The sequence below is a fragment of the Rhea americana genome, unplaced genomic scaffold (genome assembly GCF_003343005.1).
Source record: "Rhea americana isolate MKP2758 unplaced genomic scaffold, rheAme1 scaffold_340, whole genome shotgun sequence".
Taxonomy (NCBI): domain Eukaryota; kingdom Metazoa; phylum Chordata; class Aves; order Rheiformes; family Rheidae; genus Rhea; species Rhea americana.
In genome coordinates this window covers 144,056-171,938 of record NW_028186469.1, presented here as the reverse complement: position 1 = coordinate 171,938, position 27,883 = coordinate 144,056, and the positions used below count along the sequence as shown (strand labels likewise).

The window sequence follows — 27,883 nt, the reverse complement described above, 5'->3', positions numbered from 1 at the left end:
TAGACTGACAGTTTATGCTGCAGAATGAGTACAACAGACAAATCATTTTAGAGATGGTTTATTTTACAAATGCATACAATGCTTCTTAAAATATAGCACCATGCAAAGTCTTAACAACTCACAGTTGGCTCCACTGATGTAGTTGGTCTCTTTAGCTTCTCTTACACGAGGAAGTCAATTTCTCTAATAATGCTTCTATACCTTTTGCATTTTTATTTTGCTTCAATTTTGGGACAAGACTTCTCAGTCCTTTTCTGACTGTATTTGCCACTTTTTGATCAGTGCTCCGGAGAAGGCTACAAGAAAGGGAAACAGGAAGAAATACAAAGATGTCAAAGATCAGCATGTAGGTCTTACAGAAAGAAGCTGTCCGTATAAAGGAAAACGGTTACTGTTGAGGAAGAAACTAGTTCAGTGCAGACTCTCTTGTCTTCTTTTAGAAAAAGATGTAAAACTTTACATAAAKCTTGAGACATCAAGGGAGGATACAACCAACATAACACAACTCCAGCTGGAAGGAACCTCAGGAGGTCTCCAGTCCAGCCTCATACTCTGAAGAGGCATAAGTCACAGTGCAGATGAGTTGCTCAGGGCTCCGCCCCACTGGGGCTGGACACCCTCCAAGGATGCAGCCATCCCATTCTCTCCGGCCCAGTGCCATGGGGGAAGGGTTCCCACTGGAGCCCCCAGTGCTCCCTCTGCATCAATTGTCCTAGTTCTGCCCCACAGGGGCCATGCCAGGCCTGGCTGCATCTCCCTGACCCTATGCCCATTGGTGCAAGGGCTGCTGCGAGATGTCCCAAGGTTGTCACTGCTCCTGGTAAGCAAGCCCAGACCCACAGCCTCTCCTCGCAGTGCCCGGTTCCCACCCTGACTGCCTTGGTCACCCTCCACTGAACTTGCTCCAGTTTGTTGGTATCCTTCTTTCAATCTGGGGTCTAAAACCGGATGCAGTAAAGTACCTCTAATACACATCAAGTATCTCTAATCTACTTCTGTGCTACCTTTCTTGAAAGACTACCAATGAAACCAGTGCCAGTGCACCTTACTAGGGTTGTTCTTCTGTTTGTTTGTTTGTTTTTAAAGTATTACTTTTGGTAAACAATTTGTCTTTCCCTGGTAAATCTCCCTCCTCCCCCCAGTAATAAGGAAAGTCATTGTAATCTGTAAAATACTATCAGGAAAGAAGAAGTTTCTCCACAGTCCAGATCAACCTAGAAAACAACTGTTCTTCTCCCCTTCTTTTAGGCAAGTACAAATGAAATGTTCTTTTACTAAAATACAAAGTCAGTAGAGGTAATGGTATGCTTAATTTCCCAATTCAAAATGGTGAATGAATTCTGCCTAAAAAGCTAAATGTCTTTTCCATAAAGCATGCGCAATCCAGAACAAAACTACATGTGGCAATGTCATCCAAATTAAGTTTGGGAACATAAACTGTAATGTACATGCACTGGTAACAAGTGGGCTAAATGATACTACAGCTCTTTCTAATCCCAAGGGTTCTCCCATCTAACTGAATTTGCAGCTACCTAAAAGTTTGTTTCTCCGTCTACTTTTATACTAAGGATTAGCCATGGCAAGCTGAACTGAGTAAGAAAGGAGTAGCTTGAGATGCTATTTATTTTGTCCCCTTACAAGTTAAGATCCTGCAAAGGATGACAATACTACAGGCAGGAAAACCTGTGATATCCACCTGACAATAGTATTTTTTCAAACACTTCATTCCTAGATTTAATTCTTTAACTATAACTAACAATTTCTAGTGGCAAGCTCTCTTATACTTTTAGTTGTAATTTAAATGAAGAGGTCTTCTTTAAATTGCATTCAGCACAGGTGAGGGTCATAATTCTTCATTTTTTCTATAAGCCATGCAGAAAAGGATAAGAAAGTCAAGAGTAATGAGAGAGAATGTGCTAAATACATTGGTAAGTAACATGCAGAGCCTCATACAGTTTACCACCTGGAACAAAGATCATACTCCCTAGGAAACCATTGTAGACAACTACTTCTTTTTTTTTTTTTTTTTTTTTTTTTTTTTTTTTTTTAAGTTCCTAATCATGAATTTTGTCAAGTGTTAGAAGTGCAAAGCTGCTTCCAAATTGTTAGCATCCATACGTATATTCTGAGAAACCATGTTTTTAACAGACAAAATCTACATGTGAGATAACACAGCCAAATGATCATCACACCTTCCCGCTCACCAGAACTAAGAAGAAATTTCAGAAGAATAGAAAGAATTATGCATTTTGTGGATATAAAATATAATACCTATCAGTTACAATAATGATGTGTCAGAATAAATAAATCATTTGAAGAGGTATGCTTTTGGCCAGTTTCTACGCTGATATAAACACATCATTTGACAAATTCAAAATCACTGAGGAGAGGTCAGATGTAGTAATGTATACAGAACAGCATCTGTGACATCCAAGTTCTAAGAAGACTTTATTTACAATAAGCTTGACCATAACATCTGCAGAGAGCTCCCTCCTAGGGCTTTGGACTCTTGCAGTATTTCAGGCCTCAGATACTTTTATAGAAGTCAAATTAAAAGTACAAACTGCAATGAAAGGAGAAGGTCCACAGTATACCAGAATATTAAGCACTCAGGTACACACATGAACTGCAAATAACTGATGTATGAGCTTAAACAACTAGAAAGCCAGAATGTTTAAGTGGGCTAGCTGGGTAATTCTGAATTTCAAATCTGCATGTAAGTGACAGATGGCTTCCAAGAGCCAAAAAACAAAACAAAAACATTAATCATAGCTTCAGGGAGAACTAGCAGTGTCTGAAAATTACCTCTGCAAAAGAGATCTGAGTTCCTTTATGACAAAAGAACCATCTCAGCATTTTTTTCAAATGAGGTTTTTAAAAAAGTTTAAACAATTATTTCATGTAAAAGAAACTGCACTTATTATCCTTACTTAAATTTAAATTTAGCATTGCTGTGTGTGTAATCTATGTAACCTCAAATGCACGCAGCTAAGCAAGGATGCTTAGCTGAGATTATTTCTTATGTGTTATTGAGTAAAACAAGGATCACATGAATAACAGCTGGGTAAGTTTTGTCTTCTCAGCTGCCTAAACAAACAATCATCATGCCTAAAGAGCCATTAAAACAGCTTCAAACTACAGAAGATTTGATTAAAATTAATATCCCAAATTCCAACACAAAAATGAAACATTTTTCCTTAAATACTTTAATCTTTCATCCACTTAGGTGAATTTCAGTACTGCTGAAAAATTTTTGACTGATGTTTTGAGAAATAAACTCTCCTACTTTGTAACTATTCAAGCTTTCCAAAACCCCCACCCTATAATAACCTGAATAGCAGCAGATATATATAAACCACATTCTTAACAGACATGTCTACAAATGTTTTTAAGTGGTTGGATGCCTGGCTGAAATCCAAGCTAACTGAGACAAACTAATAGACAACTGCTGGTCACCACTTCTACAAGCATATTTTAAAAATTATTAGTCTGCACTGGTAATCCAAAAGCTAACAGGGCACCAATTCAAAAATAAACAAAAAACCTTTACTGTGCTAGTTTTTTCTCATATATAATTACTAGCTTATTGCTTTTTCTAAAAGTTTTCAAAAGACAGTGAGACTGCGGTCACAACAGTTGAACAGCTATTAAAATGTTAGGCATGAATAAAATTCTACTTCTTTACAAATTTTGAAGGAATAAATCCCTTCAGCCTTAAGTTAGAAAAAGAAAATCCAGGTGCATTAGTATATTGTGGGTGCACTGGCCTTCAAAAAACAAATCTCTACAGAACATCTGTGTGCAGGATTAGACAATTTAAAGGCATTAGACGCATTTATTGAACTTCAGAGGCCTGTTACAAAGAAAAAGTGTTACAATTTGGGGGGGGGGGGCAGGTTTAGCTCAGTTGGTTAGAGCATGATGCTAGTAATGCCAAGGTCACAAATTCAACGCCCATATGGGCTATGCTGAGGGTTGGACTAGATGATCTCCAGAGGTCTCTTCCAACTTTACCATTCTACGATTCTGTGAACAGTCAGATCTATATGACTATTACGATGTTATATCTCATTAATGATCTGAATGGAAACTCTATTCAAAACTAAAACCAAACTCAGATTATGAGACTTCTGTACAAACACATCTCTTATTTCACTGTGAAAAAAGAGGATGAACATCAGAGTAGACACAAATAGAAAAAACAGCAGGGAGACTAAATAAGTATATAGGCGGAGAAAGAAAGAGAAAGAGAGGTTGTTCTTATTTTACAGAAATAGGTTGTCTGTTTACTTATGTTGGCTCATTAAGTGTTATGAAGAAGCAGTAAGGCGATGCTGACCCCRCAGTTTTGGCATACACACTACTAGGGCTTAAGGTACAACCTTCAATTTCCACGACCTGACACTGACATTTACAGTTTTAGAAAGAAAATGGCAATTATTAATGCAGCTGTTGGCATTCAATAAAACAAAATGCAACTGTTAGATTGAATATTAATCTGATTCCTATGCACTCCCTTTAATCTCATTAGTTGCATGGTTCACTACTTCCAAATTGCAAGCAAAATGGCACATCCTAAACCTTTTCATGGTGCACACCAAAGACACTTAGTATACCCAGCCTCTCTAAGGCATCAAGAGAAAATAACAAGTTACAGAAGMAAGTTTGGATTCCTATACGCTGCCCACAATCACAGGTACTTCTGAGTTAATTATTTTAACACAATATTAGTTGAGTGTTCTTTYAGGAATTTTGCACTTTAAAGTAGATACAATATCATAAACGTGGTTTTAATCTTTCAAGATTTTCAAACATAGAGCTATATTCCTAGTGCTACATAAGCCTGACCTCAAAAAATAACCTATAGAAATTCAGGTTTTCAAGTACCACGCTGCACTGCACGTTACAGCAACACGAAAGACAGTGCATGGTAAGTAAAAAATGGCACTTTGCTAATAGAAATTACAACTGGTATTCTTGTAGCTCTTCAGGAAATTAACAGTTGAAACCAGTTAGAAACACTTATGTGTCTTACATACCAACAAAGAACAATGGCACCTCGATTCACTTCGGCCCATGACTTCATATTTTCAACACCAACACGTTCCACCAATGTTCTTCCAAAACAAACTATATGATGACATAAGGAGGCAGAGGGAGAAAAAAAAAAAAAAAAAAACAAAAACAAAAAAAACAGCAGCATTAAACACAACCCTGTTAAAAATTCTCTGCAATAGTCATTTAATGAAATAATTTTTATTCACTTAGTATTAACAAAGTTTTGCTCACTCAAAATAATTGACTCTTCAATGCACTGAATACCTTCAAGCATTGCTTAAAATTAGACAACAGTAGCACTGATGAGTGTGAAATTTTACTAGTATATAACAGCCATATTTGCTGCTTCTTTTTTAAAAGTGTGTCAAAAGTTACTCATGCCTTAAAGAAATTATTCACAGCAAAGAAAGAACTTGGTAAAAATGACATCAACTGAAAAGCTAATTATATGTAATTAACTAATACACAAACACTTCTGCAGAAAAGTGTTAAAGTTTTAAGCATTTGACCCTACCAAGGAAGAAACAGAGCTTATGACTAAAGAAATGAAGATGTATTTAAAACTTCAGAACCAATGCCAGCGCTCACGTATGAAAACTGCTAGGTCCCTTATTTTGTTCAGCTGTACTGATACTTCACGGTTATATTTCCTCAGTAACTCTGAAGAATAACTAGACTTGCAGAACCATTAAACTAACGATGTATGTGAAAGAAAGGACCCAGCCAGACTTCCAAGTCCTCAACTGGATTTGAAGAACTAAGTATCTGAAGGGAGGGTGTCAAGAGGATGGGGCTAAACTCTTTTTAGTTGTCCCATGAGAAAGGGCTAGAGGCAACAGGCAAGAACTGAACCACAGGAAGTTCTGCCTGAGTATGAGGAGGAATTTCTTCCCTGTGAGAGTGACAGAGCACTGGCACAGGTTGCCCAGAGAGGTTGTGGAATCTCCTTCTCCAGAGTTCTTCAAAACCTGCCTGGATGCAATCCTGTCTAACATGCTCTAGGTGACACTGCTTGAACAGGGAGGTTGCACTAGATGATTGCCAGAGGCCCTTTCCAACCTTACCCATTCTATGATTCTGTAACTGACTTTCAGGAAGACAACTATAACAACTTCTACGCTTAGCAAACTCATCTGGAAGCAAACAAACAAAAGAAACCCCCAAACACCCAATCAAACACCAAAATTACTTTTTACTGTAACTTTAGCATACAACTCCATCTGAAGAATAGGTCACCTTTTATTGGACTTGTTCCTAATGTGATACTGATTTGTTTATTTGCTAATGCCAGTGCTATAAACTCATGCTGACAATTCTGAAAGCACACTTAGGAGAAAAATGAAGAAACTAAAAGAGAACAGCTTTTGTTTAAAATGGGAACTGAGTACTGTTAGCAGAAATAAGTCCAGATAAATATTCTCATAGTGTCTGTGACATACACTGAGATAAAACTTCACCCTTTGAACACTTTTAGTTACCTATTTTTAAARAGAAGTAGCAGAAGTCTCCTTTTGTAACCATTAAGTAAATCTATATTAACTCTCATCTTTAAGAGGAGTGGGTATCTGAACAGAGCAAGAAAAAAAGTGCTTGACAACATAATTCTGTAAAGAAAGTATTCCCCCCACCCACTCACAAAAGAAGTTCCCTCCAGACTACACTATGCTGCCCCTCTCTTCTTCCCCATTTTATTCTTTTCAAACAAAATCTTTGAAAAATAATCTCCGTTAGGGTATGGTGAAAAAAAGCACAGAGATTTAAGAGTCTTCACAAAAGATTTCACAGTACATAACAAAGTAAAAGTTAAAAAAAAAAGCTAAATTAAGATGACAGTATCTGTGCCCAATCTCTGCCTTCTGGGATATAAAACAGCAAAGATGTCCTACTTTTGTGACTGAATTTTTATAACAATTTATAAAGCAGTAATGCAGCAGCACTAATGAACATGCTCCAGCAATTATAATTCCTATTAGAAAGTCTTTACCTTTGCTATCATAATAAATTGCTGAATAGCTATGTGAGGTTATCAAGACATTTTAAGCACAGAAAACAACACTGTCCTAAATACATGGAAAACCCCCAAGAAAAAGCAACCTTATCTCTGGCATTCTGTTTATATAACAGCTCACAACAGCAAAAAGATAAAAGCATTCATCTTAGAGAATCTCTTACATCTTCCATATATTAATATTTTTTAAAAAAATAAATACATCAATCTTACAACTTCAGAATAATTAGTTATCTAAAATAATTTGATCAAATAAAGGTGAATTTCAAACATACCTTCTTTTCCACTGTCTCTCATTTTTTCATCCTGCTCTATTAACCATTTCAAAACCAGATGGCCTGCTGGATGCTCTGCAATGTGAAGCTTTAACAAAAAAACAAAAAAACAAAAAAAAAAAGACAGACCCAAATTATTAAATGACAGTGTTTTAAAACAGATTTTCTTCTCTGCCTATAATACTACTGCTTGCTTTATCCACCTTTCCCTTAGCCCCTACATCACACTGATCTATTTAGTCATTATCTGTGACCAAAAAGCAACAAGTTGGAATGCAATATACTTATTCAAAATAAACAATTTATTTTCACTACCTTCTCTGCAGTATCTGACATTCAGTAATGTAGGCTGTGGCTGCCACTCTTTATTACCTAATGTTTTATCCACCCCAACCCTTCATACCGAGTCTAACCAGGTCTAACCGCCTGCATGCAAACTTCCACTTCCCACATTTTCACAGATTCTAACATTTACTGCAGTATGGCTCACAGAACTTCACAGTAAATGTGCGGTTCATATAAAATTACACTAAATGCTCATCATACAGAAGCAGGCCTAAGCTTTAGAACAATGGCTAGAAGTAGAACCTCACTGGAATGCCTGGGTAAAAGCACACCTTTCATGGGGTGGCAGAGAACCATGAACTCTATTCTTTTTTAGGAATAGAAGACATTTTGAATACTCTTCCTTCATCTGTAAACTTCCATCTATAAAATGATTTGCTTTCATCTGAATTATATATGTTGCTACATTCCACAAGCAGTGCAGAAGGGGCATGCAAAACTGAGCAAGATAGAGCCAATTCAGCTAAACTAYGAAAAGAGAACATTAAATTTACTCTATGCAGCATTTCTCGTTTTCTAGTCTACAAAACCAAATCTGACTGAAGTGTAACTCAACAAAATAGGGAAAGGCTTCCCAAGGACATTTCGAAGAAGGTCATTTATTAATAAGACACATAGATAGCTAATATCTAAGATATTTCCTTGTGTGTACATACGCTTACTTAAAGCTATGGGAATCTATCATTCTCTGTGTAAACTGCTAAGTGTTACTATAAAAAGTTACTGCTTGATTTCTTAGTGGTAATATTAAAGCAGAGATTGCAATATAATTGCCAGCTACCTTCCCATAAAACATACAAGTTATTTCTGGAAGATTCAAGATCATGAAGTACCCAGTTCTCCAACTCAGACGAAATGCTGGCTTCAAGCCTTCATTATTCCAGATGCAACACAAATAAACTACAAAAGGAAAATGTCAAAAACACAAGAGACTGCTTCTAATGTACAAGTACAGTCAGGAAAGTACACTAACCTCCTAAGGGAAAAAAAAAAAATGAGCAGACCTCATTTCACTAATAATATAATATACGGAAATTCACAGCAATATCTCAGCATCTTGTCCTGTTATATTACCTGCCCATCGCAACCACCTGGAACAAGCTCTTCTGCTGCCAAATTAGCAATCGCATCTAGTGTGGGCTGTATGTTTCCAAGAGCTGTTCCTAAGATGTCAGCAACTAAGACAAAAGTACTTTTGTCCATCACTACTTCTTGAGTATGTTCTTGCAAATACTCTAGCAAAGGTGAGGAAATGGCTTCCAGGAGTTCATGGCGACGGAGTTCTGTATTTTTCTTACTGACGAAAAAAGGCAGTGCACGTTACTGAAGAGGTCAAAGGTCAAAATGAAGCATCAATCATCCTCTTCTCTATTTAGTATAGAATCAAGTACATGTTGTGCACAAAACGTGTTTTACGAACAAACGGAATGAGAAATTATAATGCCTGCATGGTACTGTCTTTTGTTTAAAGCTGACTGACAGTAAACTTAACATTTTTTTTTTAATAACAATGGTAATTTAGCCTGTTTATTTTCTATTATTCTATTATCTCAAGTATTCAGAAATTTTGCTTAACCTGTTCACTGCTTCCCTAAAATTGCTATATCTTAAAAAGCTGGTAAGCATCACTGTCAGTATCAGGGACAGAATTAAAATTATCATTTTACATTTTTATTGCTAGATTTCAAATACACTTTTATGCAATTCAAAACACCAATAATACATGTTAAAAATTTCCTCCCATGCTAAAATTTATATACTGGTTTAAATAAGAATAAATCCCAGTTTCTGTCCTTTACAACCTATTGTAATAGGTTATTATCAAAATTTAAATGAACAAAACCCATAATATGTACAGATAGTATTTGCTAAACATTGTTTATGATTTCTATTTGATAATACATCTACTTGTTTCGAGTTTGTTCTTTTAAAAGGAGTATTCTAATTTATATGCACATATTAGAACATTCACAGAAATACTAGCCTGAACACTCATCAATCTCAAACCAAAGTACAAATAAGGTCTACAGATTAATATATCTAGTAACAYTTCTGTATTATTTAGATATATTGTTTACATAGGTTTACCGTGAAGGAAAGTTGAAATTTAATCAACCATTAGAGAAAGTTGCACTAACTGTTATGGAAGGCTAGCTCTAATAACTTAACCCTCTTATCTCTGTTACCTATAGGCATTTCCATCTCCCTGTTGCAGAAGTGTGATGATTTCTGGCACAAAATGTGCAGGGTCTCTGGGACTTAGCAAGTACAACAAGACCTTCTTTCCATGTTTGTTGTTTATTATACTAGGCAAGGAAGCATTTATTTCCTGTAAAAGCAAACAAAGAACAGCAAAACATTAAAGAAAGAATAGTTCTGAGCCACTGATAATGACTGATTGATTACCTTTTGAACTCAAAGCTTAAGAAAGCAAAGTTACATACTATGAATCAGATTCATGATTTGCTTGTAGAAAGAAATCCAAAACTCTAAATAGAATCAAAGCTGGTAGAAGTGAAATAAATGAAAAAGAAAGTATTAAGGTTAAAAATGTGTTTGAGATGCATCAATATCACTGATTAGAAGCTACTGTAGAAGTACAGGATTTGTTTCTACTGATACATGTAAGTACTAAGAAGAATAACATGTATGCTACTATGTCAGATGTTGCGCAACCAAACTCAGTAAAAGTCACAAATTCAATAGCCTAAAGACATACAAACGATCATCTACTACAATGCCAAAGAGTAAATACCAATGCAGTGCTGACTCTCAAATAACCATGCGTAAGTAAACAGGCAGTGATAGCAGCCCAAAGAAAGAAAAGTTTATCTTAAAAATCGATCACAAAAAAATCCAATAGTAATCACTAAGTTTCAGTAACAGAGTAAACTTGACATCTTCAGGGAGGACGATCAGTACTACTTCCAGATTATTTGCACATTAGCAGAAACACTGGGCATTTCCCAGAGATCAGGAGCTGCCTAGGAATAATCACTTTGTGAACTATAGAGTGGGTACATCATACCTTGATGTACTAATGCAGTGAGGCAGAAACTCATTAATGTACAGGAGATCTTGTTGAATACAAAAGCATGCTTTTATATTTAAAAGGAAACATCTGTATTAACCCATTTGTTTGACCTCATGTTCTTCCAAACTTCAACATACAGACACAATTCCAGACAGCAACACATATTTAACTAGCAGGCACCACTGGAGAACCCTGAATACCACCCAGGTATTATTGACCATTATGACAATTTCTATATAAATTTTCATTAAAAAAAAAAAAAAAAAAAAAAAATCAAAGAATGGCTGTACTCTGGGCACACTTAACATATTATACAAGCCACAGTTACTGGAAAACCACAGCTATTGGAAAACCTTTTTTCAATCATGAACATCCTTCCAGCAACAGCTAGTAAAAGATAAAGGAAATGATTTAAATCATGTCATCCTTCATGTCATCCTTCATTAACATGCAGTTTGGTTGACTGGTTTTGAGGGAAAGAGAAATATAGAGAGATGGTTGGAAGTTGGAAGGAAATGGTAAGACAACTCTCCTATTGCAAAAAGGTTGCTTAAACCTAGGTGAAAATGGGTGTTAGTGGACAGAGAGAAACATTGGTTTAATATGTATCATAACCCAGTGTACGTATGAATTGAATGAACTTCACATAGCTACAGAAGCTGAATGTATATCCCGAAATAAGAGATAATTTCTTTTGATTTATTTTTCTTCATCAGAACATATATTTTTTTTATGCCTGTGAATGTTACAATAATACCTTCTTAATTCATACATACACTGGGTTATGATACATATTAAACCAACATTTGTCTCTGTCCACTAAATCCATCACTTAGATGGCTGACCACAGTGCTGAAATATTTCTAAACTGAAAAAAAAAATAAAGGAAATATTTAATTTAGTAAAACTAAAGACAATAATCATCTGTACTTTGAACTCAACCTATGAAGCAGACATTTTGCCTAACAGATAATGCATTTTTGTTAAAATCCTCCAAAAGTGTTTCTTCCCCCTCACTCCCTTCCAAAACACTGATTCTCAACTACAGAATTTAGTCATATTCAGTGTCCCAACTATTAGAAAAATGTCAGTGGAAGCTTAATAATACAGCTATGCGCTCTCTCACGGTTAACATCCTTCTAGCACTATGTGTGCTTAGAATCATCACAGAAGAGGTTTTTCACTCAAATCTTCCTAAACCCCAGTAGGTACCTAAGCAACCAATGTGCAGTCGAACCAATACGAAGATTTAAAGTAACACACATAGTCTTTGGTCCAGGATTAAGTCTCTGTGCAGCTGAGATGAGAAGACTTTCCTCTGAGGCTTTTAAGACTTCACGACCACAATACCTGCAAATTCCCAACCTTTCTGCCAAGCCATATATGTGATTGGTTTGAAACTACAAAAGAGAAAAGTGTTGCCCAAATAATGTAAGTTTTCTCTGCCTAAAAAGATCTTTAGTACTTTTTTTCCATTGCTTAAACTTCTACTATGAGCAAACTGACAAACTGTATGAGATCTTTTCAAATTTGAGCTATTCTTTACTGAACTTTGAGTTTTTGATCCTTCTACAAAACATGCTTCAAAACTTGCTTTCACAGAATCACAGAACTGCTGAGACAGGCAGGTACTTTTGCAAATCACCTAGTTGTGTCCTTTTGCTCCTCCTAGTCAGAGTCAACCATACCTAGGACAAATGTCTAGTCAGGTTTGAAATACCTCCAAGAACACAGACTCTGGGCAACCTGTTCCAGTTCTTGGCCATCCTCACAGTATTTTCCTATGTTCAGATTGATTTTCCTATGTTTCAAATTCGCTTATTGCCTCCTGTCCTTTCACTAGGCACCACTGAAAAAAACCTATTGCTCCATCCTCTTTGCACTCTACCATCAGACATTTGTAAGAACTCGTAAGATCCTCTCTGAACCTCCTCCTCGCCAGGCTAAACAGTTCCAGTTCTCTCAGCCTCTACTCCTATGACAGATGCATCAGTCCATACATCACCTTTGCAGTTCAATACTGAATCCGTTCCAGTAAGTCCATACCTCTCTCGCACTGTGCTCCAGACTGGTTGGTACTGGTACACAGTACTCCAGACTGGTTGCACCAGTGTTGAGTAAAATGGAAGGATCACCTCCCTCCACCTGCCAGCAATGCTTTACTTAATGTGACCTAGGACACCACAGGCCTTCTTTGTCACAAGGGCACTCTGCTGGCTCATGGTCAACTTGGTGTCCACCAGGACCCCAAGGCCTTCTCTGCAAAACTGCTTTCTAGCCTCCAGCATCTACTGGTGTAGGCATTTCTTTTCATTCACCATTTTAAACACTGGCTTTTGATCTCATCTGATAATTTCTCTTTTTCCTGACATTCATTCCCTATTACTACACTCGTATAAACCCAGATGGCCTAAAGCTGTATGCATGAAGGCCATTCCTTCTTGTTCTCATTTTTTTCTCTGTCTAGATTAATGCAGGAGCATGGCCAAATAGCAAATGATCCATTAACTGGGAACATCAGAAGTTCTTGGATGGTGGAAAAATACCAACAATTCAGGTATTATACAACATGCTGGAAGCCTCAACTCAAATCAAGCATTGTATCTGAACACTAGAAAGTAAAGGGCTTATAACAGAGTACAGAAACGCATCATTTGTCTTGTACCAAGGAAGTCCAAAATTGCCAGGGCTTGTTTGCTGGGAACTTACCAAAAAGTTGTTACATTGCTCAGTAGACTCCAGGAACAACAACAAGCTGYGGTAACAGCTAATACACCTAGGAAACACAAACTAACTCCACATGAGGATTCTTTCATCTTTCCAAACCCACAGAAGAGAGAAAAGACTTTGACTGAACTCCCAGGCCAGAGTAGGCAAACTCCCCCTACACAAAGTTGCTCAAAGAGCAACTGTAAGTATTTTTGAAGATAACCTCACTGTGACCATTTTCTCTTCCTCCACCTGCAGACTATTGCCTTGTCTTTACCTCCCTGCTACTGCCTCTCAATTGAGTGATACAAGTTATAAGCACTTAACAACGGTATGTCAATACATTAGTCATCCTGCTTGCATGAAAATATATAAGTGAAAAGTGTTTTTCACTTCCATAAGTGAAAAACAACACTACAGTAATCTACAGATTAAAGCAGCTTAAAAATTATGAAGTTTGAATTAAAACAAGATCCAAGTGCAAACATTTTACAAAACCCTGTTAAATCATATTTGAATGAAGGTGGGGAAATGAAGCATTCCAAAAGGGAACAGATACAAACTGGCTTATACTATCCTTACTGTTCATTCTTCAATTCCCTCTAGGTCCAGCAAAACGACTGGAGTGCTTTCACGTTTCAGATACCTATCTGTATTCATTTTGAAAGTCAGATTAAAAAATATTACGTAGATTTTATTCATATAGTCAGCTGCCATTTAGTTACCAACATATTATGTAAAAAATTCAAGCTTTGAGAATTAGAATTAATGGTTTCAGCATCCAATCAAAAGTCTCTCAGTATTTGTTCCTGTTTCAAGTCATGCTGTTCAGATATGCTTCATTAAGTTGTGCGATATTCAGGTAAGTTGCCCTGTTCCTCTAAGTCTGCCACAGTTTATCTCAGAGTATCACTTTGATGACTTCCTGGTGCTTTTTCAAAGGAAAACAGCTAAATGTGAGAAACAGCTTTCTTCAGAATATTAAGTTTGCACAATAAGGACACTCTAGGTTTGACAGTAAAATGGGTAAGATGACATCATCATTCTGAAGTTTTCCACAGTTTTAGTCTCCTTAAAAACTAGCAGAGCTCAAACTTTTAGGACAAAAACATTCTACTTTATGCAGATTCCAGACATTCACTAGTGAGACTACAGACAGACACGTAAAGAAAGGTAACTTTCAGCAAGCACTGAATCTAGACTAAAAATTAAATAAGAATAGTCAAAAAAACTAAGGYCACCTGTAAGTCAGCAGGACTTTCTATAAAGAAAGTGAGGCTAGACCCTAAGTAGCTCTTTTGTACCAAAAAAATGAATCATATTTGTATCGCAAGGTATAAATACAATGAAATAGAAGAGATTGAAATGAGTTTATTTGAAGGAAAAAAAATTATGGATTCCAATTTTCACCCTTCTACACACTGTCAAACACACTAACAGTATTTAGCATAATACTTAAAAACCAAAAAACAATTACTTACAGATATTATTAACTGTTTCACAAGTTTAGTATCATCGATGCAATCAAATGCTGCCAGCAAGACCAAATGAGAGAATTCACCCTGCAAAGGTAGGACAGCAGAAAAGTTCAAAGACATGTAGGAAAGTTTATATATATGTACCTATATATATCTATCTATATATTTAAAAAATTCATTCAGAATCAACATCTGTAACAGTTTGTCTCAAACATGACACAACCCTTAGCTAAAAGCTAACTATTGTCATTTTTTTTCTCATTCTATTCTTCTTTCTGAAAGCAGTTTGTTATAAGAAGCATGTTGTTAAAACAAAGGTAAATTAATTTGACTTGCTATTATAAATTCAGGAATTTCTCATATGCAAGCTATTAATACAATCTAATTGTATAATCACAATTTCAAATCACAGATTTGCCTTACAGGAATAATATATATGTATTTTCATTTCTTTGGTGGATTTGCCTACTGCTGAGATAAACCACATACTGTATTTTCAGAGAACATACCTCTAGCATGTTCAAATCTACAAATCAAAGGTACAATCCAATTCACCTTATGTTAATGAGACTCTTTACATGAAAGTTAGGTCAGACCTTAACTAGTTCTAATATTGTTTTAGTTATTCAGTCATTTCCTCATATGAACGCAGTGTATGTATTCTAGGTTTCTATTATTTAAGCGTGTAAGAGATTTTACACTAAAAAAAAAAACAAGTCATTCATTCTGGTATTATAAAATTATGAAGGAAAATTATTTCAATCATGCCAAATAATATGACTACAATGAAGAAGTTCAAAAAGTATGTCTTGATAGTTCCAATTTTGCCTAGCACCTGAAATATGGCTGCAACTGTTACTCTATTAGTACTGCAGTCTCCACTCATATCTTATTCAGAAAAGTACTGGATGTAGATTTTGTCCACTGCATGTTTTTAATATCAATTTTTTTTAACATTTCACAGCTTTCTGACTTAAAACTTCATTGAGCATTTTCCTAATCTTTTATAAGAAATACAAATATTGAAATGAAATGTCCAACATCTTTAGTACTTCATTTTTGTTCCTTTTCTGTATGCAAGTTATTTTACTCCTAACAAGTTAACCAAGGATTAAGATGAAGACATAATACAAAGATGTACTGTAAGCTATCATACTGCTCTCTTTCTGCTTCAAACAGCAAATAACTTTACCATTCATTAGTTGAAGAAATAAATTATAATTGAAGAAAATAATTAGGAYATATAATTACTATAGCAACAACAAATTAGAAAATCAGGCATAAATATAAAGCTGAAATTAAACAAAGCAATTTCTTCCACACAAATATTTCAGTAAAATAGCTATTTTACTGCATAACATTACTGCATGTAGTGCTTAAAATGAAGCTTCTGATTATGATCCTGTAAATATTCAAAAAAATTTACGTATTTCATAAGACCTATTACATTACCACTAATTTAAACCTAGTTTTATTAAGCTCGCATAGTTGTTTCTAGTATCAGAATTCAAACTAGTCTCTTAACTATCAAATCAGTGCTGTTTCAGACACTAGAAAATAATTTGAACTGAACACTCACCGTTGCTATTTTTTCAATATATGTCTTCATGGTTTTCACAATGACTTTTCTGTCCTATGCAAAAGGAAAGGAGAAACACCATTGAGCCAGTAACACTGATTTTGAAAAACTAAACTGTTACAGCTTCAAAAACATGACCTTCTGTCTGTTTCCTAAAGCACACACTATGACTAAAGTTTAAAATCTGTACTATTAGTGAAGACTTCATAAACAATGTGAAAGGTTACACCTAAACTACGAGAAAAGCCTCAATCCCTGGAAGGTTCTGTGAGGTGTGCACAAGTCTAGTCCAGCACTGAGACACCCCAARAAATGGCAACTTAAAACCCCCACATAAATTCACCTATATCCTGACCATTACTTACAGAAGAATGCAATTCAGCTCTTCATTTGGAATGAAACCTATCCAAAAGGATAAGGAGTAACAACAGTAGTACCTTGCAATATCCTTTACTTGCATAATTGTTTGCGGACAATTTCTCCAGTGCTTGTAATTTTGGCTCCTACGAGCATTGCTCATTCTCCCTGTGACCTACTACTAATCCACAGTCTCCAGTAACTTCTTTTTTAAATACTCTTTAACAAGGTATTTTTAAGTCTTTCTTTTCAAAACAAYGTTTTTCTTTTTGCTAATGCAAAAAAATGAGGCATTATCCTACTTCCAAAAGAGCTGACGGCATGATGGCATCCCTTACACCTAAGGTACTTCAGGAGACAGTATCAGCAGTTCTTGAACAAGAAACTGAAAACAAGGCTCTTTATAAATTTATATATGTGTGTGTGTGTGTGTGTGTGTGTGTGTGTGTGTGTATACACACACACACAAATATATATATATACACATATATATACACACACACATATACATATATATATATATACACACACACATAAAGTCTTGACATTTCAAGGCCAAGCGTAAATCTACATTATGACTTCTACAATTGCCCTCTCCCTACTGTCAATCTGACCTGCACTAAGAAATCTACAGAAAGAACAAATGACCCAAAATCTTAAAATGTAAAAGCTTTATGTGTTAGCCCCAAGAACTCTGCTAAAAGTAAAATGAGATGTTTCCACTATAAAAGATCTCACGTAAGCACTGATCCACAAATATCTACCAGCTTACGTTTGCCAGTAAGTAAAAGAGGTCCACTTTTTAAGCTTGCTCTGAAAAATGTAACTGCATCAGATAACTGCAGTGACAAAAGGACCCTTGTAAACAGATTCACGTAGTCTCAGATGTGATTATTACTAAACTGGGCTAGGTAGACAGATATCACACAATACCTTGGGAGTACCATGCCATAAACAGTGCATTGCTACTCGGGCTCCATCATGAGTGTGTGCCAGGTAGATGACAGCTTCCCTGACAGCTTCTATCATCTCCTGAGGAAGAAAAGATTACATAATCTGAGGAATTCTTTGGGGAGGAGGATTTGGGGGGGGGGGGACATGAAAGGAATTTATTCCACTCATATTATTGGGTCTACAATACCCCTCTCTTTCACCTTGACCTACGAAAACTAGTCTCAAGAGTACCAAAAGCTGTAAATGACAGATTTTTTTTCCCTTTTCAGAACTACACTATTCATTGTCTTGTGGGAAATCAGAATTATATTTAAGCCTGGAAATCAGAATTATATTTAAGCCTGTCAGCTGTCCTAGTGAGAAAATTCAATAAAAGGTGTTTAGAATTATCACATTAATTAAATGAGACAAAAATCCACAGATTTAGGAAGAAAAGCTGTGAAGGGATACAGCTTACCTGTAAATACACATACGTGTCAGCCACAGAGAAAGGAGAACACCAGTTAAAACAGGTTATAAAGCAGCTATGACAAGATCCAGCCAAAATTTAGATGTCTTAACAGAGGAGTGAGGGTCTAAAATCATTTGACAAGTAACATCAACCAATATAAAAACTGATTTCTAGATATAATTTATTTCTTTATCTGACAGAATTTTCTGACACGAGGCTTCCATCCATCTCCTTTTCTAATCCTAATTTCTTCCAGGTCCCCAATCAAAGGTTCCAAGCATTTTACCATTTATTTTCAAACTGCTCTATCACAGCATGATGCTACCATTTGTGCACAAAAAGCCAGCAAGAAGAGATATATCCTTATTCCTCTTATCTTGGGGACACTGTTAATCCAGGGGCATTCTTTAAGACAGTAGTACAAGAAATCATACATAAGAATCCTCAATTAAGATGAGATCTGGATTTAGAATAGGACATGAATGAGTCATTTTGTTAATAGCAACAAGTAAGAGTTGAGGAGTTCAGACTAGCAGAAATAGGTAAGACACAGCAAGTCCAGAAGGATGTACCTGACTGCCTTTAGGTCAGTTAGACAGTGCGTAGAACTGGGATCAGAATGAAGCTGGCAGACAGGGCTTTACAAAAGATGAAACCAATGGGACTCTAGCTTACACGGACACCACTTTACTCAGATAAATTTAGGTCTACTTTTTTCAAGAGTGAAGGGAGAAAGCTTGTAACTGGAATTTAATATACAAGTGATAAGACAAGCCATCAGCTTGTTTCAGGAGAAAGCAGAAAACAGTCTGAGGCTGCTGAGGAGAGGGGCCAAATAATTGTCCTTTAGTCAAAGGATTTTTGGGTGATGAGTAGAAGACATTGAGAAATCATGTACTGGAAAGCTAAACTTCTGGAGCAATGCCTGGAGCTTTATACACACTTYATTTTCCAGCTATTGAGAAAGACCATTTATCAAATACAGAGAAAAACTGAAGTTATTGCACTAGAGGTTAAAAAAAAAAAACTCAAAAAACAACCTCCCTCACTACAATCACTATTGCTGTGTGAAAGTTCATTGTAACTCTAAATCCCGATATAATACCATACCCCAATCGTCTATCTGGACTCACCACATGTATAGAACTCCTAAGCATTCCAGAATACAATTTTATCTTTTAGATATCTTACAATGCTTTCATGACAGAATTCAAAACATTCCATTGAAATACAAAACAAAAACCAAAACACTTACAGATCTTTGCTTCGGAAGAGCATGAGTGAAAAAGTCCAAAAATACTTTATGTACCAGTGAATGTTTTACCACAGCCTCCCTGTATTTTGGGAAGACAAAAAAAAGGAAAAAAGGAGTACTAACGTAAGCAATGATTTTAACATAAGTTGAAACTACTCCATATCAAAAAAAAGAAAAAACTGTCAGTCTTAGTGTAGTTGTAGTACGCAGTAACTCTTCTAACAAGCCTGGAAAAAAAAAAATCACGTCCCCTGAAAGTCAAAGCAAGAAATTCCAAACAACTTTTTAGGGAGAACACAGACTCATTCTGGATGACAGGTTTAGTATTTACAGTATGTGGAAATTTCTACCAAAAGATATAAATTGTAGAACTTTGCACAGTATTTTCTCCCAAAAGCCCACTGGGAAAGCTTAACTAATCATGCATTACAAAAGAATACCATACTGCTTGAATTCAAGAAAAAAAGCTTTTGTTTTTAAAACGAGTTCACAGCAGTGTAAAATATTCACAATATTTTAGAAAGTATCATAGTTAGTTACTATATAATGTTGTAACTTTACAGCTGAAAAGAAACAACAGTATCACTGTCATACCACAGGCTGAGAAACACACACTTACTTCTGTGCCATTGGTGTAAGAATTTGTTTCATTTCATCCAGAATGGCCTCTCTCTTTTCAGGTTGAGCTTCTAACACTTTATCCAGTGTTGCATGAACCGGTGTCTGAAACGAGTGCCAAATCAGAGGTTTAATGATTTCTAACAGGTATCAGAGATTGTAGAAAATGGTTTTCTTTAGTTCCTTTTCAGTCAAAAGTTATGAACAGTATCTCCAACACTTTATATCTTGTACAGAAAGTAAAACAACAAACACATTTTCCAATAAAAAAAAAGGTTATCTACCTTGAAGATGTCAGAAGCTATATACTTAAAAAGAAGTTTCTACAAACTGTATCAATGATCGGCAAACAAAAGCTACTTTTATGCTCAGAACGAGTTTTTGACAAAACATAGCTAGCTCTTTATGACACTATCATACATGGATTAAACTGGCAGCACAGTAAGAGGCTTCTGAGGTAAGGCAGATATTTTGCATGACAGTAAGCATAAATGTCAGGGATATGACTCACACCACCTCAGTGAACTGGGAAGTTAGTGAAGGTCCAGGAAATTCCAGTCCAAGGATGGCAGAGAGGAAAGAGATAAATACAGAAGCACCTACTGGCATCTACTCTCAACATTTACAATGTTAAGTCTACGAGAATCTGTTCTTAGCAGAGCTGTTTAACCAGACACAAACTGAAAAGAAAAACGTGTGTTAAATACAGGGACTGAGGGGAATCAGATGTCAGAAACCTGTAAAAATAGTATGTAAATGTAAAAATAGTAACCACATGGTTTAATTAAACCGGAACTTGACTTCAGCAAGGACAGCTACTTTAGACTAGGCACTAGGATAACTGCAACTACATGAAAAGGAATTTTATGAGAAGAAATAAGAGAGACAAGCAGGATATTATTGACATAATACTTTAGACACTAAAATATTTTAGACTAGAAAATGTTAGAATATCACCTTATAAACTTGGAAAGTGTTTCCATATAGCTCTTCTGTTAGCATATTCCTTTGCTCCAAAATGGCTTTGTCATTATATGCATATTCCACTACAGCAGACGCTTCAGCATGACRGAGCATTTTTCTCACATGGCCTTTAAAACTTTTCATTATTTCTGCAACTTGTGGTTTTGTCCTGTTTCATAGGAAAGATTGATAGCAGGAGTTAAAACTTCAAGAAAGTACTGACTTATTAATATACTTCTGGAAGCATATTTAGGTTATCAAATATTAGTGTAACAACACAGAAAATACATACACCTTGATGACCTTTACGGCATTTAGGAAAAGATGGTGAAAAAGCTAGCATTCTGAAGTCATGATGGATGACAAAGCACATTTTCAGAGAAAGAACTTCCAAAAAAATCGTAATAGCCTGTATCTAGTTTTATGACAGCAAGGATAACACTGCTACTAGCTGACTCCCTTACAGTTTTCATTAGCAGATTCCCATGGGAAGATTATCAGTCAACATTACTTTAAGGTCGGTTAACTGCAGGGTAAGTCTCTGCAAAAGCATGCACAGGAGAGGCTTGCAAAARGTATGACAGTTAGATCCCTATGTACTCAGAAAAGCCTAAAGATTTGCTCATTTGGGCATAATACTGTCATGTTACAAAGATGGCTGAAGAAGCAAAGAAGACTGTAGTAATAAGTCTGTGTAGCTAAGTTCAATAAACCAGCAAATATATATGAAGGAAGATGAAAGAGGAGAATTATCAAGCAGCTAGAGCGTAGATGAGACAAGGACAAAAGTCTATGTTCCGTACTTTGTAGGGCAAAAGCAATCTGAGAAAGCAGTGGTTAAATTTTGCAGAAGAAAGGATGCTTTTCTGAACACTACAGTTTCAACAGTGAGCATGAAAAGTCCTTCAAACAGGTTTCTAGTTTTCAGACCAACTTTAAGCATGCTTTTGTGCATCTTCAGTGTATTTTCCTCAATGCTGTGCATAACTTCAGCATTATTTTTGGAACAGGAAGACTGCTGCTAGCATTACCAGCTAGCCTCCTGCCTCATTACTACTACAGAAACACATCCAGAGACTTTTTTGTTAATAACCAATGCATTACAGATTAAAAGGAACATTCACACCAAAGATGAAACAACGTAACAGAGACCTGAGCAAATTCACTTTTCCATACTCACCCATACATAAGAAACTTCTTCACAATATTTCTGGAATATTTAGATTTGCTCAACTCTACAAGGCTATCTAGAAGGAGGGAAAAAGTGTTCAGCTGGCTTTTATTTTTCTTTATATTACCTCTACAAAAACAAGATGACACTACATAAATAAGTGTTCACAGGTAGCTAGAAATGACATGTCATTTCAACAGAAAATTGAAATAATTCAAAAGAAAACAACAGTGGCATTATCGCTTCTCTTAATGCATACTAACAACAGTAGAGCAGGTTGCAAGTACAACGTCAATGGGAAAAAGTACCTTTTAGCTCTTCAAATGTCTCTTGCCTTTGCTTGTCATTACCATATTGAATAAAGCACTGGATCACTCTAGTTGAATCATGTGCAAATGCCAGCTGCAGGACAAAAACATCTTATTTATCCTATGCCTTTCACATGGCATTATGCTCCAAATTTAATTTAATGCATTTGATTTCTGATATAGTTTTATGCCACATATAGCATGCATTACCAACTATAAAATAGCCAACTGATTAAAAGAAATTCATTTTAAAGAATTTTTACTGCCATAAGAGTACTCTACCGAGAAAATACGGGTAATACTTGTAAGTTGTTGGTAGTGAAAGGCAACTGTATTATGCCTCAGATATTCAACAGTGAGGGAAAGAAATGTGAAATGGTTCGCTTGCTCTGGAATTTCAGAATAGAAGTGATATATTTTGGCATAGGAGAGTAAGAATCATTTTAGAACCCACTGACATCAGTAACACACTGCAAGCTTACACATTTCAAGAGTTAAGTAGATAAAGAAATACTACTTAGCACAGTAACTATCAGGACATTTCAAAATTCTTAAAAGGAACTTTTATGAACTGTGTAGTCTAATTTGATTTGTTACAGTGGCATTTTTTTCTTACACTTTTAATTTTCCCGTGAAGCAGCTTTTGTAGCTCATTCATTAGCTTTTCTCGCTTCTCTTTCTCACATTTCTTCCTAAAAGCAAACAAGTAAAAGAATGTTAATTAAGCAAGTGGCTTTCTGATAACATGATTCAGTTGTATCTGTAAATTAAAAGACCGTAAAAATTAAAATGCAATTAGCTCCTGCTAATTCATTAAAGGCATGGCTAGATATAATTGACCAGGTTTCAGTTCCTAGAAACTAAATCAGTTTTTCCAATTTTACAATGATCTTCTAAAGTAATAATAGCACCATAAAAAAAAATAGCTCAAGTCTATGGTCACAGTTGCTCATGTTACCAAGACACTGAAGATCTGTAAGCCTCTTATAGCCAAGACTGGGTAGTAGAGCAACTTGAAACATCACAAAACAACTCCTCCTTCTGATGTAAGGCCCCAGTCCTAAAATTACACCTGCCCACACTGAGTATGTAAACTCTCACAAAAAAAGAAAAAATGTAGTGACCAGATTGTCAACCAATGATATTGCTCTATGCTTTGTGATTCAAAGATATGTCAACATAAGACCCAAGAAATTCCTGTTTTTGTAACAGCTTGCACTTACTTAAGCATTTCTGTATAAAAGTGGTATCAGTACTGACACTATAGAAAAAGTGATTATTGGTCATCACACTTTACCTCAGTCTTCTACAAAAATGCATCTAATGTAACTACTCACCCATCAAGCTCTACTAAGGAAATATACTTTCACAAGATTGTAAGAGTAGAAAAAAGTATCTCTTACCACAAGACTTATGACTAGAAGCCAATTGAATGAAAGAAAAGAACCATTATTACCTTCTCACAGTTTCCCATATTTGCTTTGATTTTACAATTATGTCATAATTGCTTTTGTCATTAAGTTGTCTGCTTTGCTTTAATTCTTTCCTTTTCTTTTTGAATTCATTCCATTTAGGCTTCTTAGAATCTGGCCCTGAAGATAAAAATAAATACTTTTTTTTTAATAATAGGAGAGGTACAAGGGAATCCGCTATTAGTATTAACTATAGTAGGTCTGTGACTTAAACTGCTACCCATTCAGGGTCTTTGCCCATAGCTACCCAGCCAGTTAATACGAGTGTGCAAATGTGTAACAGCTACTCTATGGTAGTAATTTCCACTTCCAGATAACTGGAAGCACAAGGCAAACACGTAATTTTTCCTCAATACTCTATCAAAGGATGCATCTCAATTAATCATCGTAATGGGCTAAATACTGACCCAGGATACACTTGCTRACCAGTGACTGTGGAGCCCAGGTAGTTCTCCCTTTTTTCTTCATTCTGTTCACCTGTGCTATTTTCCTCTCTGAAAAGCACCCTGATTTAGAAATGCATAGCTCTCAAAAAAAAAAGAAAGATTAAAAATTAAAACCTATTGCAGTTCCTCTTTTTCAGGTCTCAGATAATGTCAAGACAAGAATTAAAAAGTAATGCTAGTAAGAGTTTAAACATACAAGCCACAAATAGTCTGTCTCACTACTGTATTACCTTAAAAGATGGATGGTAAGGTAACAAAAAAGCCCTGAAATACTTAAGAGGATGAAAATAATGAAAATAAAGGCCACAGTTTATAATCCATTGCCCTGGAATGACAGACTACACACACTATTTACTGTTTTGTCCAATACCTTTCTTAACAGTTCATTCACGGGCTTTGCAAACATTATCATTTAGTTCACTCACAGGTTTCAATACATCCTCATAATACAAATATGCCACTGACTATCATCCAATACCTCTTTCTTATGTAAAGCCTTATATGCTAGGCCTTGCACACCTATCTTTTTACTGAACTTCGTATCTTAAGTACGAGACTTTACTATACAATAGCTATATACCACTATTCAAGCTTAAGATAACTTTATACAAAACATCACAGATGAGTTAAAGGAAGAAATGTTTGATTTTAGTTTTACTCATACTTTGACAAAAACCATAACCTTATATTGCATGATTTCATAGAAGGAGGTACTAGTACTTCTGGAGGAAACATTAAGCTCCTTGAATTTAAGATAGAAATTTTTAAACCACTGTTTGTTGGTATTTAACAGCATGTATTTATTTATCTTGCCCATTCAAAAACTATGCTCTCTTTAAACAAAGTTTATTTTAGAATTTCTCTGTCACTTGTCCTACAGAAATAGTGACAAGTAAATACCAGTAGCATCTTGTTTTGAGAGTAGCACCACTGCACAATACTTGGAAGCTTTCAGTTATACACAATTGTGTTTTTTTTTTTTTTTTTTTTGATAGTTTTATCTAAATTTCCAGACAACTAGCACGTTCTAAATGTGCAGCTATTCTTAAAAAACAAAACAACAGATACACTAAAATAACCAATCTCTTCCCCTCTCTTCCCAAACAACTAACATCTGTACAAAACTTCAGAGTCCCACACACAATAATCTAGTTTTCATTTTATGTTATTCATGTTCAAGTCTCCTCTCAGAACTTGGTTTCACAACAGGGAAAGAACAACAAAGTTATCATGTCCAAAGTTAAATACCTGTTTTTATCACTTTTTTTTTAGCCTCTTTGTATAAACACAAAAGTAAAATGTAAGAGCCGTTATTTTAAATAAGGTGACTAAGTAGCTTGCACTGGAGAGAAATATTGCAAAAGAGGATAAATGACTTCGTTTCACAACTTTGTATTCATGTTGCAGATAATTTTACTAGACAGTACCTTTAGACTACAGAATTTCTTCTCTAAGACAATCCCTCATCAACTTCRTATTTCCCAGATTTGTGTGAAAACAGTCAGGTTCAAACTAGCCACTTAATACTGCTATTAAAATAACAAGAGTTTTATGATAGCACACCAGTAATTTAAATTTGCCACTGGATCTTTACTTTCGACTGCCAAGAATATTCATAAATATGAATTATAGATTCTTATGACTTCGCCCCCAACTTTAAGCTTAAAAGTACAGCATTCCACAAGAAAAGATTAAATACCTAAAAAATAAACTTGAAGCCTTTCAGCCACAATGAAAAGCAAGACCAAGGTAAGCAGAGAGAGGAGGTCCTAGATGAACAGTATGTTTACAAGAACCTAGTGTCCATTGGCATCCAGGCTTAAAATTCCACTCACCTTTCTCTTCACCATCTTGGAGCTTTCTCTTCTTTCCATTTTTTTCTGATTGGTGTTTATTCTTGAATTGTTTGACACTAGCTTTTCCAGGTCTTAAGTTTCCTTTCACGAATTTCTTGGTAATGGATTTAGACTTCGCCTCCTCATCTCCTTTGTTATGGAATCTCTTTGGAGGACCAGAATCTAGTCATTGACAAACAGAGTCTATTATTCCAGGGCTAGTGTGGCTTCAAAACAATACACCATTATTACTACAACAACTATGATACAGACTACTGTGCAATATATAGCTAGAATGTTAAATGCCATGTTTGCTGACAACATATCATGACCATTCTTACAGGCGTCTCAAAACCAGTCTTTTTCATCACAATCCCTGGGTCTCCCAGTTCTCCAAATAATTCTTCTATACAGAAATATAATAACCCAGGAATATAATTTCTAAATTAAGAGCTTCAATATCTTAGACATACCTTTGAAATAAGCAATCTTAAAATCACCTAGACACAGCTTGTGGTCACAGCTGTTTTGAAACTGTCAGTTCAAAACAGAATAGAGCAAGTACTGAATGACATTTCCTCAATCCTAATCCACAGCACTTCTTCCATCTTAGCCTGAACTCTCAAACAAGCTTTTTTGTTAACATGGGAATGCAAAAACTAGAAACAAGAAGTTACTAATTTCCATTTTTGATCTAAACCACGCTTTCATGTCAACTATATGGAGCAGTCTATTTCAGCTGTTTTATTCTTAGTTATAAACCGATTCTTTTTAGTCAGCAGAGCTTTAAACACAAGACAGAAAAAACAAACTTAAGTTTGCTGTATACTACATTAATCACTCAGCCAGCTCATTTCTATGAGGAAATCTTTTGTTTTCTTACCATTATCTTTCTTAAATTTCTTTTTTCCGTGTGGTGCTTTCCCATGAGGCACTCTTCCACCCTTTCCTACGAACTTCTTTTTACTTTTGGCTTCCATCGTGACAACGCTGCAAAAGCACAATAAAGAACAGCATCACTGAAACATCCATTCTTCACTCCTGAGGAACTCCCCACCCCCCCAAAAAAAACCAAAAAAACAAAAAAATACAATCCGCAACTCCCTGAAGATCAGCTAACGGAGCTGACAGAGTTGAACTCTCCTCTCTGGCGGTCAGTGCTGCAACACCCGCCAACAACCACGAGCTGCGGCTTCGGGGGGGGCGGGGGGGGCTCACGCTGAGGCCTAGGAAGCCTCAGCTTCCTCGTGCTGCCTTGTGGCAGCGCGGCAGTCCCACACAGGGCATCATCCAGCGGCTCGTTTTTTTCTTTTTTTCTCTCTCCAGCGAGCGCCCCGCGCAGCCCCACGGCCCTTGCCCGTAACSGCCGCCCCTGCCCGTCCCGCCGCCACCCCGTGCCGCCACTGCTTACGCCACACGCGCCAACCCCGCCGCGGCTCGTCCGCACTTTGCGGCGCTTGCGCGGGGCGGGGACGCCGCTCTCATTGGCTACCGCTGGCCGCCGCACGACGGCACCGAACCACGCTGCCGTAAAACTGCGACGCGGCCGTCGAACCCGCCACCTCTC

At 36.2% G+C, this 27,883-nt stretch overlaps 1 protein-coding gene across 3 annotated transcripts; it reads right to left on the bottom strand.

Moving 5' to 3' along the window:
- Window positions 1-42: 42 nt before the first annotated feature.
- On the bottom strand, window positions 43-27,877 carry PUM3 (pumilio RNA binding family member 3). 3 transcript variants are annotated; one of them, XM_085311419.1, is made up of 18 exons: window positions 27,728-27,877; window positions 27,200-27,306; window positions 26,317-26,499; window positions 24,020-24,155; window positions 23,180-23,255; window positions 22,564-22,657; window positions 22,265-22,331; window positions 21,079-21,253; window positions 20,123-20,226; window positions 19,504-19,582; window positions 17,777-17,875; window positions 16,487-16,540; window positions 14,911-14,991; window positions 9,873-10,015; window positions 8,761-8,983; window positions 7,342-7,429; window positions 5,040-5,130; window positions 43-296 (listed from the first exon to the last, which is right to left on the bottom strand). In XM_085311419.1, the coding sequence occupies exons 1-18, from the start codon at window positions 27,799-27,801 to the stop codon at window positions 152-154; spliced, it is 2,019 nt and encodes a 672-aa protein (XP_085167545.1). In that variant the 5' UTR covers window positions 27,802-27,877; the 3' UTR covers window positions 43-151. The 3 variants fall into 3 exon arrangements, with proteins under 3 accessions (XP_085167545.1, XP_085167547.1, XP_085167548.1); XM_085311421.1 differs by lacking the exon at window positions 27,728-27,877 and adding an exon at window positions 27,408-27,717; XM_085311422.1 differs by lacking the exon at window positions 27,728-27,877 and adding an exon at window positions 27,418-27,717.
- Window positions 27,878-27,883: the final 6 nt, after the last annotated feature.